The sequence below is a fragment of the Cervus canadensis genome, chromosome 12 (genome assembly GCF_019320065.1).
Source record: "Cervus canadensis isolate Bull #8, Minnesota chromosome 12, ASM1932006v1, whole genome shotgun sequence".
NCBI lineage: Eukaryota > Metazoa > Chordata > Mammalia > Artiodactyla > Cervidae > Cervus > Cervus canadensis.
Genome location: NC_057397.1, coordinates 77421461 through 77439355, shown reverse-complemented (window position 1 = coordinate 77439355; position 17895 = coordinate 77421461). Strand labels below are relative to the sequence as shown.

At 46.8% G+C, this 17895-nt stretch overlaps 1 protein-coding gene across 1 annotated transcript in view; it reads left to right on the top strand.

Annotated features, from left to right (window-relative positions):
• Positions 1–17895, top strand: part of SNTB1 (syntrophin beta 1) — a 237273-nt gene that overhangs the window by 94082 nt on the left and 125296 nt on the right. Inside the window, exon 2 of the mRNA XM_043483100.1 lies at positions 7667–7883. Within this exon, the coding sequence (XP_043339035.1) occupies positions 7667–7883 (217 nt within the window). The remainder of the gene's footprint in view (positions 1–7666; positions 7884–17895) is intronic.

Genomic DNA, 17895 nt, shown 5'->3' with positions numbered 1-17895 from the left:
CTTCTAATGATGGTAACTGACCATTATGGTGTTTCCTACGCCAAGTTCCGTAGCAGTTTTTTACTTATATTAACTCATTTAATCCTCACAACAATCCTGAGATAGGTGAAAAATAACACATGAGGAAACTGTTATTTGCTCAAGAGCTAGGGGATAGAATTGGACTCCTCAGACTCCAGACTTTTTGTCTTCACTACTGTGTTCTAATGTCTCTCATTTAACCTAAGTTTTCTTTATGTCTTGAACCTTTAACACCCCGGTTCTCCTGTTTGCATGTGTGCATGCATGCTTAGTCACTCAGTGGTGTCCGACTCTTTGCAACCCCGTGGACTGTGGCCCACCAGGCTCCTCGGTCCATGGGATTTTTCCAGGCATGAATACTGGAGTGGGTTGCCATTTCGTTCTCCAGGGAATCTTCCCGACCCAAGGGTCAAACTCTTGTCCTCTATGTCTCCTGCATTGGCAGGCAGATTCTTTACCCACTGAGCCATCGGGGAAGCCCCTCAGTTGCCCATAGGATTTGGTAAAAAGTCAGAAGGCACATCTGCCTAAGGCCAAAGGATTTGGCACACATTTTCACGGGGCTGTTTGTCAATGATGACAAAGAGCAGGATAAGAAATATTCTTTTAAAAAACAAGAATGTCAGAAGAGGCAGTTTCCCAAGGAATCATAGGGTATTTGAAGGACAGGAACCTTATTTCCCAGTCCTTGCAGGTGAGGAGGAGACCCGGGAGGTGAAATGACTTGCCCAGGGCTGGAGAGCTAGTGAGCGCAGGGTTGGAACTGGAACTAGTCCCTGACGCCCAGGGCCAATTCTCTTTCCAGCTCACCACTCAGCCTCCTGAGAGATCAGCTGTAGTTCCTGAGAAGTCTGTTATACCTCTTTCATCATTTTTTGGTCCTTTTGGAAATATTGATGATCTCCCGCTGTGTCTTCCCTAATATGACCCAGGAAATGGCTTTAAGAGAAGCCTCACGTGTATTGCGTTTTTGTCAGCAAACCCCACTGTCACCAACTTGTCCCCCATTTTCACTGAAGGTCTGAAAACTGAGGTTTCTTGCCTCCAGCTGATCTCTTTCCCCCTTAATCACACTGGAAAATGTACATTTCATGTTCCCATCCCTTAGAGTCATGAAATATTTCTTTTCCTTCCTGTAATCTGGAAATCCCTTTTTTGTTGTTTTGTTGCTGTTTTTAAGAGGAAAACTTGCACATAACAAAGGGACTTGCTGGTTCTTCAGAAACCAGCCTGGTAGGGGAGTCGATTGGATCTGCCTAAAGCATTTCCTCATTAGTAGCCTGTGTCTGCTTTTCCTTTCAAATGTCAGCTGGCCTCCTCAACAAAGATTTAATTGTGGCAACTCAGGGCCTTTGCAAACAAGGGCTTTACTGACTGTTTTTTTTGAAATCTTCACATCTGTCCACCTTGCAGATGAAAAACTGGAAACATACTGAAAGCGACTTTGGTGCATTATTGGTTTGAGGACCCCTTCTTACTTCTCTTTTCCCCCCTCTTTTGCAAGAGAAGACTGAAATTTTCATTGCTCAACCATGTTTTTTACTTCATCACGCCTAGAAAGGGCATGGTTTTATTAATCAGTCCTGATTAGGAGGTGCCCCGAGCCCAGGCCTGGCTGCTTCTTGACCAGTTTCAACAGTTCTTTGCCCAAAATTACTGTCTGTGAGCACAGGGAGGCATAATTATGCCCACACTAGCTGCTCAGTTCTGCCAGGTTAAACCCTCTATTATGAATACACATTACAGTGTCTTAAAAGGCACTTGCTGAAATGCCATAATTTAATAGTTCAGGCTTACAAAATCAAGCTCTCTTATGTTACCGGCAGTAGCCTCTTAATTGGATGTTTTCTCCCAGTACAGAAAAATGTTGGCTTAAATACACAGACATACACACACGCACACACACACACTCTCTCTCTCTCTCATCCAATTAAATTTTTTTAAAGTGTGAGAAAGAGTATCACTCCGTGGTTAAAAGGAGGGACTCAGGAGCCAGACTGCCTGGATTTGACTCGTGTTATCTGCCACTTCCCTGCCTTCTAACTTGGGCATATGATTTACTCTGTCTTTCTCTCTATTGCAGAGTCTGGTTAAATGGGAATGCTTGCAATGTCTGTATCCCAGGATTGCTGTGAGGTTCAAGTGAGTACACAGCAAACACTTCGCAGCGTTCAAGGAACCTAGTCGTTCTTTCTTTCACTGATTGCTCCAATACATTCACTTGTGTTTATGTCTTTTAAAGAGACATAAATTATAGCTTCCCAGGTGGCACTAGTGGTAGACAACCGGCCTGCCAGTGCAGGAACCTGAGATGCAGGCTCGATCCCTGGGTCAGGAAGATCCCCTAGCAGAGGAAGTGGCAACCCGCTCCAGTGTTCTTGCCTGGAGAATCCCATGGACAGAGGAGCCTGCCGGGCTGCAGTCCATGGGGTCGAAGAGAATCAGACATGGCTGAAACAACTTGGCACATGTCTTGTAAAATCTAATTGTGTTAAGCTGGCATGATTAGGGCAGTCTCCTTGTGGCAAAAGCTAAGTATTGCCCCCTTTTCTTATCCCACAGTAGTAGCCTCCCTTCTCACTAACTTTTAGCCAGGTTGGCATAGAGCTGTCAAGAGTTAAGAGTAAATTTCTATCTAGAAGTGACCATGTGACTAAATTCTGGCTGATGGGCTGTAAGCAGATAATGTGTCAGCTTCTTAAAACTGACCCTGAAGGAAGAAGGACAGTGTGTCTTTTACTTTTTCCTTCTTCCTACTAATGGGAATTTGGTTGTGATGGCTGGAACCCAAGCAGCACTGTTGAGTCATTAGATGGCAGGTTGATAATGTACAGCAGGAAGCCTGAGGACCTGAAAACTTCAGGGAGCTGAGAGTTGCCCTGCAGCCCTTTTGTTTCACCCTAGACTTTTGGTAAAAGAAAAGCAAATCTTGGTATTATTTAATACACTTATTACTGTCAAATCTAGTCTTGGTACATGTGCTCCAATGTTCACTGCAGCTCCCTTTACGATAGCTAGGACATGGGAGCAACCGAGATGTCCACTGACAGGCGAATGATTAAGAGAGCTATGGTACGTACACACAATGGAATATTACTCGGCTATAAAAAAGGAATGCATTTGAGTCAGTCCTAATGAGGTGGATGAACCTAGAGCTTATTATACTGAGTAAAGTAAGTCAGAAAGAGAAAAGCAAATATCGTATAGTGACGTATATATATATGGCATCTAGAAAGATAGTACTGATGAACCTATTTGCAGCAGTGGAGACACAGACGTAGAGAACAGACTCGTGGACACGGCTTGCAGGGAGGAAGGAGAGGGCGGGACATATGGAGAGTGTAACGTGGAAACTTACGTTACCGTAGACAAGATAGACAGCCCACGGGAATTTGCTGTGTGACTCAGGAACTGGGGTTCAGTAACAACCTCGAGGGGTGGGAGGGGACACGGGTAAACCCATGGCTGATTCATGTTGATGTCTGGTAGAAACCAACACAGTACTGTAAAGCAATTATCCTTCAATCAAAAATACATAAATTAAAAAAAAATCTAGTCTTAGGTAACCCTTTACCCTCTTGAATTAAACCACACTGCTTGATAAATCTTTGCTTCTAGGTTAAGATTTGCTATACTTCCCCAGCCTCTACTCATGATGGACAAAACCACACATTTCTGTAATGATTCACACCTTGTATGAATATTCTGAGTGTTCATGGTATCTCTGGAAGTAAGCCCTGAAGGCCGTGTAACTGGTAGGTCAGCATCTAGCATCTTCTCCCTCTGCTATACCCAGTCTCTCTTTCCTGGTGCATCCTTGCTTACTGAGTTGCTTCAGTCATGTCTGACTCTGCAACACTATGGACTGTAGTCCACCAGGCTCCTCTGTCCATGGGATTCTCTAGGCAAGAATACTGGGTTTTCTTACCTGGAGTGGGTTGCCGTGCCCTCCTCCAGGGGATCTTCCTGACGCAGGGATTGAACCTGCGTTGGCAGATGGGCTGTTTGCCACCAGTGCCACCTGGAAGCCCCTCTTTTCTGGAGTTCTCTCTAAATCTGACCCTCAGTTCTACCATTCTCTTGCTCCTAGATCACCAGGGCTGTAGCTATTGCCTACCAAATAAAGAATAACTAACCCTGTTAGCCCATTTTGAATACTTCATCTCGGTGGGCTAGCCAGATTTCATGAAAGAATATTATCTCTGGGAAATCAAACCCAGCTTTACCAGCCACTAGCCACTTAAGTTAAATTTCTGAGCATTGGTGTGTTAATGTGTAAAATAATATATTTGTCTTGCAAGGAATAACCTATGTAAAGCTCCTAGTGGCCCCAGAATTAGAATAGCCATATGTTTCTTTCTAACAGGGTCTGAAAGGGATAGCAACGTAATGTATTTTTCTTTTAAAATGTATTCTTTTATTGCTTGTGGATACATAGATACTTGGTGGCTCAGATGGTAAAGAATCTGCCTGCAATGTGAGAGACCTGGGTTCGATTCCTGGGTTGGGAAGATACCCTAGAGGAGGGCATGGCAACCCACTCCAGTATTCTTGCCTGGAGAATCCCATGGACAGAGGACCTGGTGGGCTACAGCCCATGGGGTCACAAAGAGTTGGACATGACTGAGCACGCATGCATGCACATGGACACTTGATAAATGAAAGATCCCTTATCCATTTCTTCTCCAGACCTGATTTTCTTGTATATAAAGTGAGGCTTTAAATGGTCATTTTAAAGCTTACATGCGGGAAGCTATGGAAGGCCCCTGATTCCAGACTTGGCACTAAGTGTATGATGGATGTTCTTTCTTTATCCCCCTTCCAGACTGAGGTCTGATTTTCCTTTTCTATGGAGTTGTGATAAAAATTGTAAATCAGAGTACATTATGTAAAAGGGCTTCCCCGGTGGTTCAGTGACACAGGAGACTCAGGTTCAATCCCTGTGTTGGGAAGATCCCTTGGAGGAGGATATGGCAACCCACTCCAGTATTCTTGTCTGGAGAATCCCACGGATGGGGGAGCCTGACGGCTACAGTCCATGGGGTCGCACAGAGTTGGACACAACTGAAGCAACTGAGCATGCATGCATGCACATTATATAAAACGACTTTTATTCTTACCTCTACTTAACTACCCTTTAAAGTCAAGTTCAAATCCACCCACTCCAAGAAGCATCCCTGGATTGCCACTTCTGCAACACTCACCCTCTCCTCCAGCCAGAAGGATAATAATGCAATCAATGGAGAATCGTCAAACGATCTTGGGTGTGATACTTGAGTTTCCCACTATCAATAAGCATAATTCAACAATATACAGAGCTAAGCAGAGTTCTAGCTTCTACAAAAACATAATCGGAGATTAAAAAAAAATTCAGTAACATCAGAAGAGATCTATTTATTCCAGTTTTTAGACAGCTTAAACCTGTCCCACTGAATTTTCTGCCTTTGTTCATAGATATGTCTGTGCTCCTTTTTAAATGGTATTTCTTAAAATACACTGTTCGTGAATAATCTTTCTTCTGTCTGCAACCTGTGCTAACAGGTTTGCAGCAACCAGGGAGCTGTTTTCTCCCAATTGCATTTATATTCAGTGAAAATCCTGAAATCTTTTCAAATATGTATTGGTGCTAAATGACATCTCCTCTGTCTTAAATTAATAACTGCTGGTTTTAATATCTACGGTTGGATCTCCCAATATATGCCCATATTGCATGCATCTGGGTATGTTTGGTCTGCTTATTAAATTGTTGTGAACCTAACCTGTCACTCAAACTCCTAGATGCATTTTTCTGATGAGGTCTTCCAGGGTCCTTTTTTCTTGTTATAGCTTATTCTGCTTTATGCCATCGCTTATATCCTTGTTTTATGCCGCAGTTTTAGGTGGGGTTCCAGAGAAGCAGATCCTCTGTCTGGAGGATGGAGCAGTGGGCCTCTAGTCTCTCGGGTTGATCACTTCTGATGTCCAAGAGCAGTGTTCCGGAATGGGAGAGCAGCTCAGAGTGGTTCTCAGCAACACATGGCAGCTAGGATACAGGTCCTGCAGAAAAGGGCCTGCTGGCACACAGCAGCATCCAGGACAATGCCCTGTGACTTTGTTACTCTTAAGTACGGAAACCACACTCTGTTTGTTCCTGTAGTCTCCAGGAACCTGACTCCGTGTCTCCTGCAGGGAAGCCACTAGTTTGTGCAACTCAATCGCCCAAGATCTGGAGGAACTGCCCCTTGGGTTTGCCACCCATTTTTAATCCACTGCCATTTGTAATACCAGATGCCATTAAGGGACTTAGCCAGGTCCCTCCCGCAGCCCCAAGCAGCAGAGAACCAGGCTGTGTGAATGGCAGAAAGAAGGATATGGAAGTTTATATTGCGTGTTTCAAGAATCCGGTTGCCTTGTCAACTCAAATGCTCTCTAAGGACCAAATGCTTAAATTCAGAATCAGCAAATAATAGCTTAATGTGTGCTTAGTCCATAGTTGTGTCCAACTCTTTGTGACCCTTTGGATTGTAGCCCGCCAGGCTCCTCTGTCCATGAAATTTTCCAGGCAAGAATACTGGAGTGGGTTGCCATTTCCTTCTTCAGGGGATCTTCCTGGTCCAGGGATGGAACCCAGGCCTCCTGCGTTGCAGGCAGATTCTTTATCATCTGAGCCACCAGAGAAGCCCCAAGTAACACCTTAAGATCAAGTAAACATATCAGAGAGCAGAATTTCAGTCTGCCCCACTCAGCTCTTAAACAATTTTGTTTCTTTAAATTTTAAAACACAATGGCTAAACATGACAATGATATAAAAGAGTAATAAATGAATAATAAAGTCTATTTCTCCATCATCTTGAGTTTCATATCCACTCCCAGAGCTAACTACCATTAACATTTTCTTGGATTTCTATCCATAAATTGTAGTAGCTACAAAAGCATATATATCTATGATTGTATACACAAATGATTACAGTATATGCACTGTTCTCTATAGCTTTTTTAAAAACGGATCGTCGATCTTGTAGGCTTTTCTACATCAAGACATCTGTATCTACCCATTTTTAAATGAATGTAAAGGTGTCTTTGGAGAAGGAAATGTCAACCCACTCCAATTTCTTTAATCAGTTCTCTTTTATTGGACATTTAGATTGTTCCTGGTTTTCAGCTCTTACAAGTAATATTTTTGCCATCATAGATTTTTACCATTACAGAATAAGTGGTTTTTTGTGTATTTCTTTACATACATGTTCTCAGCACTGTTTTTTGAAAAGATTGTCCGTGCTTCCCAACAGAATAACGGTAATGTGGATGGTCAGTGTGGGCACCAGATACCCTACACCTATACTGAATAATTGTGTGTTTCTTTTGCCTAAGATACGCTTTCTCAGTCTCTCTTCATTTGTTTTCCCGCCTCTTCCCCAGAATGCACCTTATAATCAGAAAAGATAGATGTTGTCATAATCGAAAAAAGCTGAGAGTCGTTTCTCAAGTTCAGGTCACCTTAATGGCGAGTTCTGAAAACCACGTTGGCACCCAATTTAAGGGACAGACAACTATTATCGGGGGAATGCAAGAGGGTCCTGTGCGGAGCTGGTCTTGCGCGTCTCCGAAAGCCCCGGCCGGGACCCTCCGCGCTGACCGAGGCTCACTCTCCGCTCTCTGCTTGCAGTGAAGTACATGCGCGAGGCCACCCCCTACGTGACCAAGGGCTCGCCGGTGTCCGAGATCGGCTGGGAGACCCCGCCGCCCGAGTCCCCGCGGCTCGGGGCCGGCGCCCCGGACCCGCTGGCGTCGCAGCCGCCGTCCTTCCACCGAGACCGGAGGAGCATCCCCCTCAGGATGTGCTTCGTCACCCGCAGCCTGGCGCCGGCCGACCCCGAGAGCAGGTACGAGCGGGAGCTGCGCCTGGGACCCCGAGCGTGTGTGTATGAAGCGCGCCCCCCTCCTCTCTTGCTCCTCCTCCTTTATCCTCATGAGGAATCTGTGTGTTAAGCTCTCTTCGTTGGGTGTGCCTCTGCCGGACGCTGGGCCAGTTTCTCAAGCTCTGAGCCTCAGTTTTGGCTTCTGTAAAATGGAAATAATTGAAATCCCTACTTCCCTGAGCTATGAAGACTGAATAAGGAAATCCAAGTGAAGTAGTTAGCCCAGAGGAGCCTTCCATGAATATAGGCTGTAATACTATTATTGATGTCAGTGGTAAAAAGCATGGGCTTCCCTGGTAGCTCAGTGGTAAAGAATCTGCCTGCCATGCAGGAGCTGTGGGACTGTTCAGTCCCTGGGTAAGGAAGATCCCCTGAAGGAGGGAATGGCAACCCGCTCCAGTATTCTTGCCTGGAGAACTCCGTGGACATGTACTTTGGTGGGCTACAGGCCATGGGGTCGCAGAGGGCCAGACACCAGTGAAGGGCCTGAGCACGCGTGCACGGTAATAAGCATGTAGGCCTCCCTGGTGCCCTCACCTGTGCCCTTGGAAGGTTCAGGCAGAGGATCTTCAATGCTGTTTTCTTCTCTGAACCTCTCTTTATTCTCAAGAGAGGAAACGGAGTGGTCTGGATCCAAGCCTAGGGTGCAGTTTCCCAAAGTCTGTAGGTGACTTCTTTGTCACAGGCTAGATGCATAAACCAATCCATGGCAATCAGAAGGAGACCAGGCAAGATGAGCAAATATTTGGGGTCTCTCTTGCCCCCAAAGTCTTCATCTCCTTTGCTCAGAAAATGTACATCTGGAATGAAAAGAAAAGACGTGTAGAAAGGAAAGAGGGAAATGGAGCCAGCGAAGGGGGAATCTCGGGGACTTTTGCATCCACATTTAGATGCTAAAAATAGACAGCTCTCCTGGCCCTTATTTATAACATCTGTGGGACAGCTGTGACCCTCTCGAGGAGGAAGTACTTGCTAGGTTCAGGGCTGCTGGTGGGGAAAACCCAAAGGAAATAGAAACAAGGAGAAAGTTGCCTCCTTGGCTCCCAGCTTTTTGGTTCTCTTCCCTGTGAACTTAGGCTGAGGAAGCTGCCGGCCCTTCTGACCTTCTGACCCCAGCCAGCTGCCGTCTACTCGGTCAGTAGTACCTGCACATGGGTCAGAGATGGGCCTTCGTGTGAGACAGCCAGCCCCGCAGAAAAGCGCGGAGGAGGCGCAGAGGGTGGTTCCCAGGGGGCCCGCCTGCCCTGTCCTCACGACTGCTCGGTTCATGCCACCTTCCCGGGCTGCAGGGGACGTCCTACGCACTGAGTTTCCTCTTCCCTGACTTTTTTACCCACCCAGTCAGACCAAGTCCTTTCTCCCGAGAGTCTGAGTTCTCAGATTTCAGATCTGATGAATTCATAACTTACCCACTGCTGGTCTTGTGCCGGGCAGCATGCTAATTACTTTAGCCCAGAGACTGCAGAGTGCCCGCCTTCTGGTGTGCCTAGCCCACAGTTATGTTTTTTTAATGGTCTATCTAGGGTTGCAAAGACATCTGTGAATTAGTTGCCACATTGACTAGTTGCGAAATTTCATGTTAAAAAGCCAGATTTGTGCTTTTCTAGAAAAATTAGAAGATCTAGTGATATCCTTAGGCCTACATTGCTGCAGGCAGGGCTGTAATCTGTAAGAGCCCAGAAAAGACCTCTCCTTTGAGAAGAGAAGAGCTCTTCTCATCAGTCCTAATGCCTTACACTTAAGGGATTCAGTTCATTATCTGCCTGGGTCTTCACATTTTCCGCCTAGTCCTTGAATCTGTAACCATGCTTAGACCTCTGAGTCTCAGTCATCATCCCCATTCTACAGATAAGGATAACTGAGGCTCGGGGCTTATATAAGTTCCTGTCTTCATAACTAGTATATGATACAACTGGGCTTTCATCTTGTTCCCATAGAATGGGTGACAGTGTTAGTTTACCATTACCAGAAAAATACAGAGACTAGAAAACTTTGGTTTTCGTAGAAGTGGTTAATGCATTGGGGAGAGGGTTTGAGACAATGTCTAGGGTTCCTTTCAACTGTGGACTTACATGTGGCCACATTTCTCTCAAGCATTTAATTACCTGTTAAAGAATCTTTGGAGAGACATCAGGCTTTAGGTCAAAAGTTGATAGTTGATTTACAAGGTTGTGTTAATTTCTACTATATAGCAAAGTTATTCAGTTATATTATACATATATACACTCTTTTTAGTATCCTTTTCCATTATGACTTATCCCAGGATATTGAATATAGTTCCCATTTTTTAAACTTTTATGTTGGTGCTCTTCAAGTTGATCACTGATAAGTGTATGTAGGGGCTCCTACGTAGTGAGGGAAAGTCTGTCCTCTCGGGTGTGAGAACCAGCAGGGTGTGACTACAAATGAGAATCCAGCTAAGCTAGAGGGTGCAGGAGGGGATTTTTGTCCAAACAGACCCAAAACTGCTGACGGTAAATTAACCTTTCACAGTAAATCTGTATATCACATCACCATGATGTGAACTTTACATATCTTATAATTTTTTCAGTTATACCTCATTAAAACTGAAAAAAAAAAAAAAAAGACTAGGTGACCCTGGTTGAATAAGAGACGAAAAGAAAAAAGCAACAAATACTTTGTGAAACTCAAGTCACGTGCTAGGCAGAGTATAATATACCATTCAAAAATATGGACTTCGCAAGACTTTCTTGGTGATTCAGTGGTTAAGGCTTCAAGCTTCCAATGCAGGAAATGCAGGTTCAGTGCTTGGTCTGGGAACTAAGATCATGCATGCCATGTGGCACAGTCAAAAAAATGTTTAAAAAGAAATATGGTGTAGGGCTGGGCAGATTATACAAAGCAAATGCAAACTAACAGCGAAAACAAACAAAAAAGGCATCAATTTAACTTGATATATGACAGGGTAAAGTGAGACTGAAAAGCACAAAGCAAGACGAAGAAGGACTGTTTTATGCTTAAGGTCAGAGTTCACAGGAACAGAGTCTTCAGCAGTTATGAATGCACATCAAGGCACACAGCAGCAACCTCTACAGCAAAATCTGCGTGAAATGCAAGAAGAAATAGAAGCACACGAATATTAAGTAGTTCAACATGCTCATCTCAACCCAAGACAGGGCAGAAGATAAATAAAGGTACTAAAGCCCCAAGCAGCATAATTAAGGGACATCTGGGTACATCACAGTCTTTGTACCCTGATAATAAAGAATACAGTTTTCTTTTCAAATCCACATAGAACATTCCCCAAATTAACCATAGATTAAGTCACCAAAAATTCTGTAAGTTCCATAAGGCAGAAATAATACAGACAATATCCTCTAATGATTGTAGAGTAAAACTAGAAAGTCAATAACAAAACCAAAGCCCAGAAAGCCTTTCTTCATGGACTTTTCAAAAGCTCTCTCTGAGATAAACAGCTCTTGGGTTAACAGGGAAATAGAAACTGAAAGTGTAGCTTTTTAAAAAGTAATGAAAATAATGCATATATTAAATATAAAAGGGAAAGAAGGGAAAAGAGAGGGTGTTGAATTTTATCAGCTAACTCTATGGTGGAATCTTAGCTCCATCACTTATGTGTGAATTTAAGTATCTCATTTAATCCAAATAACCTTAGGTCATAGGTACTCTAATCTCTATTTTAGATGCCTGTGCATGCTCAGTCATGTCCAACTCTTTGCGACCCCATGGACTGTAGCCTGCCAGGCTCCATGGAATTTTCCAGGCAAGAGTACTGGAGTGGGTTACCATTTACTTCTCCAGGGGACCTTCCCAACCCAGGGGTCAAACCCGAGGCTCCTGCATTGGCAGGTGGATTCTTTACCACTGAGTCACCTGGGAGGGCAATCTCTATGTCATAGACAGTGTTCAGAAACAAGAATTGAAGCCAACAGGAAATCTGGAATTCAGACCCAGGCCTGGCTGACACCAAGCTCAGTTTCTTAATGAAGATACCCCGTTGCTTCCAGTTTTCAGCACCTGACAACCCAGCCCCCCTGAGCTGTGAGCACCGTGACCAGGAATTAATGGTCGCCTGGCTGCTAAAACCTCAGCTTCTCGGGGCTAATCCCCTCGGTTGGTGACACACAGCCACTTAGAGTTTGCATTAAAAGCTCTAATGTTCAATTTCTCAAATCAAAACAGCCTTAGAACAGCAGGTAGCATTGCTGCTCTTTCCGTGAAAAAGGTCACCCAGCAGGAACTGAATCCACAAGAATATGTCACTGCTAGGGCTGCTTGTCAAGGTTGCAGTAGGTTTTTCTCTTTGAATTCCACCTCTTAAATATCTCTTGTGTTTCATGGTCCCCTCTTTGCCTTCATGGCCACTGCCCTCGTCCAGGCCCATACTGCTCCGCATCCTCGAGACTGAAATCTCCAGCCTCTGGGTTGAGGATCCGCAGCAGCGTCAGATTAGAAACAAAGTGCACAGCAAATGTAACCCGCGTGAATCGTCCTGAAACCATCCTGCCTCCCACCCCTGGTCCGTGGAAAAATTGTCTGCCATGAAACCGGCCCCTGGTGCCAAAAGATCGGGCACCCCTGGTCTACACTATTTGGGCAGATTTTTACTGGATGCTTCTCTGGTGGCTCGGATGGCAAAGTCTGGTTTCAACCTGGTTTGAATCCAGTTTCAATCCCTGGATTGGGAAGATCCCCTGGAGAAGGGAATGATTACCCACTCCAGTATTCTTGCCTGGAGAATCCCGTGGACAGAGGAGCCTGGCGGGCTACAGTCCACGGGGTCACAAAAGAGTTGGACACAACAGCAACTAACACTTGCTCTACTTTTCGAGTTTCTGGTTTGCCCTCTGTCATCCCTGACGTCTGCCCTACTCACAGCCAGCCAAGGGAGTGTGAAACATTCAGATTTTGTCCATTTGGTCAAAACAGCTTCCTGTCGCCTTCACTAGTATTGAAGCTCCTCAGCACTGGGATTCTGCAGTCTCTCCTAACCGCCAGCTCTGCTGCCCCCCCGTCGTTTACGCCCAGGAGCCCTTAAACACCCATGCCTGCCCTGCGCTCGCCTCCCCGGCAGCTTCCGAGCCACCCTTCAGCCTCGGCACATGGTCCGTTCATGACAGCCTCCTTTATAATGACTTAAGATTTTTGTTTCTAACGTGATTACCCAGTTCCTAAAGTCAGAAGACCCTTGAGGTCTGGGATGCCCTGTGCTTTTATTTTAATATCCCAGCTTTCTAAAAGTTATTATGAAGAGAGGTAGGCAGCAAGTGATAGAGAACATGGAGGGAAGTATTAACAGTGAGTGTACCTGAGCACTCATGTATTCTTGGCACCATTGCTCATTTGCCATGTTTTCTATAAATTTGAAATTATTTCTTAAAAAAAGTTAAAGACCTGCACACTGCCAAAAAAATCTCAGCTTTCTAGAACATTGCTTTATACAAAGAAGGCATTCAAAAATATATGATATGTTAATAACTGATAAATGGCATATTTATCTGCCCATTTTGGGTATTCTTACCTCTTCAGAAAGTTCTTTTTAAAAAATCATTCACTAGATAGTCTTGGAAATAAGAGGAAAAACACCGTTCTATCCTGCCAGGCTCAGCAAACTTAAATCAAAAGAATTCATTACCCAGCCTATTACTGGGTTAAAAGCAGACGAACCGATAGGGAGGGTGGGGTACATACAGAACTTGGTTCATGACTCTGTGTGATGTTAATAGTAGCAGACCCTACTGCAGATCCTCATGGTTAAACTGTGGAGCAAGGTGCACAGTGTTTCTGTTTAAAGGTTTGTTTATGTGTGTCTGTGGTGGCTCTTCCTAGCTGTAGCGTGCTTTCTCCAGATGCAGTGGGCGGGGCTCTGCTTTCCTGGGGGGGGCGTGGGCTCCTCACTGCGGTGGGCTCTCTCATGGGGCATGGGCTCCTCACTGCGGTGGCCTCTCTGGTGGGGCGTGGGCTCCTCACTGAGGTGGCCTCTCTCTCAGGGGGCGTGGGCTCCTCACTGCAGTGGCCTCTCTCTCAGGGGGCGTGGGCTCCTCACTGAGGTGGCCTCTCTCTCATGGGGCGTGGGCTCCTCACTGAGGTGGCCTCTCTCGGGTGTGGGCTCCTCACTGAGGTGGCCTCTCTCTCATGGGGCGTGGGCTCCTCACTGAGGTGGCCTCTCTCGGGTGTGGGCTCCTCACTGAGGTGGCCTCTCTCGGGTGTGGGCTCCTCACTGAGGTGGCCTCTCTCGGGTGTGGGCTCCTCACTGAGGAGGCCTCTCTCTCATGGGGCGTGGGCTCCTCACTGAGGTGGCCTCTCTCAGGGGGCGTGGGCTCCTCACTGCGGTGGCCTCTCTCTCGTGGGGTGGGCTCCTCACTGAGGTGGCCTCTCTCTCAGGGGGCGTGGGCTCCTCACTGCAGTGGCCTCTCTCTCAGGGGGCGTGGGCTCCTCACTGAGGTGGCCTCTCTCTCATGGGGCGTGGGCTCCTCACTGAGGTGGCCTCTCTCGGGTGTGGGCTCCTCACTGAGGTGGCCTCTCTCTCATGGGGCGTGGGCTCCTCACTGAGGTGGCCTCTCTCGGGTGTGGGCTCCTCACTGAGGTGGCCTCTCTCGGGTGTGGGCTCCTCACTGAGGTGGCCTCTCTCGGGTGTGGGCTCCTCACTGAGGAGGCCTCTCTCTCATGGGGCGTGGGCTCCTCACTGAGGTGGCCTCTCTCAGGGGGCGTGGGCTCCTCACTGCGGTGGCCTCTCTCTCGTGGGGTGTGGGCTCTTGGTGTTCGGCCTTCAGTAGCTGTTCATGGGCTTAGTCTTATGTGGGATCTTCCTGGACCAGGGATCGCGCTGCATTGCAAGGTAGATTCTTAACCACTGGACCACCAGAGAAGCCCAAAGCACACAGTCTTTTTGTGAAAAACAGTGTGCATCTCTGTTTACAACAGTGAAAGCGTTGCTGTGGTCCCAAATGGAAGAGCTCCACTCAGCACTCCATGGTTCAGAGGGTATGCTTTGATAAATCCTATAGTGTGCACGGGTTTGTTCCCGCAAAGTTCCCTCAATGATGTCACCGCAGTCCAGCACCCAGACTTCAGCCACGGGGAATCAGAAACCTCTTAGAGACACAGTGGACCCATCTCCAATGTCAAGAGGTGGATACCTGTTAACCGAACAAGTCAGGATTCACTTGTAATGGGCAGTACGATTGTCAAGCAGATGGAAACACTCATATAGGAGGATCCTCGTGTCCCCATTAGGGGCAGGCCATATTGGAAGACCAGTGTAAATAATAAGTAGAATACCAGAACTCCAAGTAACAAAAACACAGAGGGCTTTCAAGGTGACCTAAGCAATGCATTCTTTCCACGTAGGCCAGCTCTGTGAGAAATTCAACTGTCACCAAGGTTACCAAGACAAGATACGCCAATCGACCTTAAGAAATGTATTTTAGATGAGGAAGCTGGAAGCCATGCCTTCCCAGATCCAAGTGTCAGTTGCTCAGTCGTGCCGGTCTCTTTGCGACCCCATGGACTGTAGCCCACGAGGCTCCTCGTCCGTGGGATTCTCCAGGCGGGAACACTGCAGTGGGCTGCCCTTTCCTCCTCCAGGGTGGCCGTTGTGTCAGTCTCTGCTCCAGTGGGACTCCTGCCTGCTTCGGCCTGTGTATAGATGGGCCGGGTTTCCCAGGCGGCTCTCCCTTGCCCTCTGGTCTTATTCCTGATGGAATCAGAACAGTGGGCTGAGTTTTTCTGATCAAATTAAATCATTTTCCAGTTCTGGCGCCCTGAAGTTGCTCCCTTACTCCCTTGTTCAGAGTTTTCGATGATGCCAAAAACTTCAGTTACACATCTATAAACAGATGGTGTTTCAGTGGCTCCCCTGCAACGGAAGAGTCATCATTTTACTGGTTTAGCCTTATTTTCTCCTTTTCCAATGTTGCTGTCCCCCTCCACCCTCAGAGCTTAGGTAAGATTCTCAACTGTACTCTTTAAACTTGAAGACAATTAGGACACGCCTGGTGTCCAGTGCACGAGACTCTGAACTCCCGAAGCAGGGGGCCTGGGTCTAATCCCTAGCTGGGGACACAGATTCCCACACTCCACAGCTGAGGGGGGTTTACACGCCACACCAAGGTGAAAGGTCCCGTGTGCCACAGCTGAGAGGGGTTTACATGCCACACCAAGGTGAAAGGTCCTGCGTGCCACAGCTGAGGGGGGCTTACACGCCTCACCAAGGTGGAAGGTCCCACGTGCCACAGCTGAGGGGGGTTTACACACCACGTGCCATACCTGAGGGGGGTTTACACGCCACTTGCCACAGCTGAGGAGGATTTACACGCCACACCAAGGTGAAAGGTCCCGCGTGCCACAGCTGAGGGGGGTTTACACACCTCACCAAGGTGAAAGGTCCCACGTGCCACAGCTGAGGGGGACTTACACGCCTCACCAAAGTGAAAGGTCTGGCGTGCCACAGCTGAGGGGGGCTTACACGCCACACCAAGGTGAAAGGTCCCGCGTGCCACAGCTGAGGGGGGTTTACACGCCACACCAGGGTGAAAGGTCCCGCGTGCCACAGCTGAGGGGGTTTTACACGCCACACCAGGGTGAAAGGTCCCGCGTGCCACAGCTGAGGGGGGTTTACACGCCGTAGCCAGAGTGAAAGGTCCCGCGTGACACAGCTGAGACAGCTGAGACCCTTCACAGCCAATATATACATTGATTAAATATTTTTTTCAGAAAAGAATACTATTGAAAAGCTCCCTGCCAGAGTACACAGTGGTACATCCAGAGTAGCGATCATGAGGTGTTATAACCATCTTCACTCCACAGTAAGACCTTGCTTGTGAACGGTGTTTCTCCTGGTAAGAGGCTCACAGAGCATGTATTTTCTTGGTTCTGTTTTCTTCAGTCTTGGTTGGACACATCGTGGTGGCCTCATAACTGAAAATATCACCAGCAGATCATGATTGATGTTAACATTTTGGAAACAAAGGAAAAAATGTAAAATCAATTTATAATGGTATTATTGTAAGTGGACACAGTTTAAGTATCTGAAACAGAGGCCCAGATTAAAACCATTATCAACAAATAAAACTGTGGTGTTGAAGTTAGAAAATATGGGTTTGAATCCCAATTCTGTCACTCATTCCCTTCAACTTTAAGCAAAGTATCTAATCTCTCTGGTTCCCGGGTTCCTTATCTATAAGATGTGCTTTATTTTAAAATACCGACCACATAAGATTGCTGTGATGACTAGATGACTTAATGTGGATATCCTCTCATTCCTGGCAGCATAACCACAGCATAAACACAGCTTTCAACCAAAATATCCTCATTCCTGGGTGCAAGAGGGGTGGGGGTGAGGGTGGGGGGCTCTTTCCAGCAGAGAGGAGTTTCTGGGTCATCTCACCAAGCTGCTGAGCAGAAGTTATTTGTAAGACATCGTTTCACAGAGGGTTTTAGCCTATTGAAACGAATGGGTGTCTGCAGAAAGGTCAGTTCCAGTTTCCTACCTCCTGGGCTCACCAAATCTTAGATGTCATCTGTGTATCTAGAAAGACCTCCGCCCACCCAGCATTCCTGGCCACCACCCCACCTGCACCCCGTTTCCCAGGGGTGCTCACGGTCAGCTTGAATGCTCACCCCTTAGTTTTCAAGGCTCTCCTACCCTTTCTTTTAATACCTAGGAGTTGCCTTGTCTTTCTCGCCAGCTCAGCATTACATTAGAGCCTCAACAAGCCAACTTGTCCTGTCACGCACACCCCGCGTGTCCAGGTGTTCGCCACAGAGGGCCTCTGAGGTGGCGCTGACCACCCTGCTGGAAGCCTCCTCGCAGGGCTGCGAAGTGCTTGTGGTCAGTTGTGTGGGTCATGAACAGAAGTCAGTGTTCTAGTTTTCAGTTTGTTTGAAAACGTAAGTTGAGCTTCACTGTCATGTGGAAAACTGAAGACAAAGTGAGTGTCACCCTCTGGATGGGCCACCCCTTTCGCTTGCACGTGCGGGCTCCGCCACCACCCAG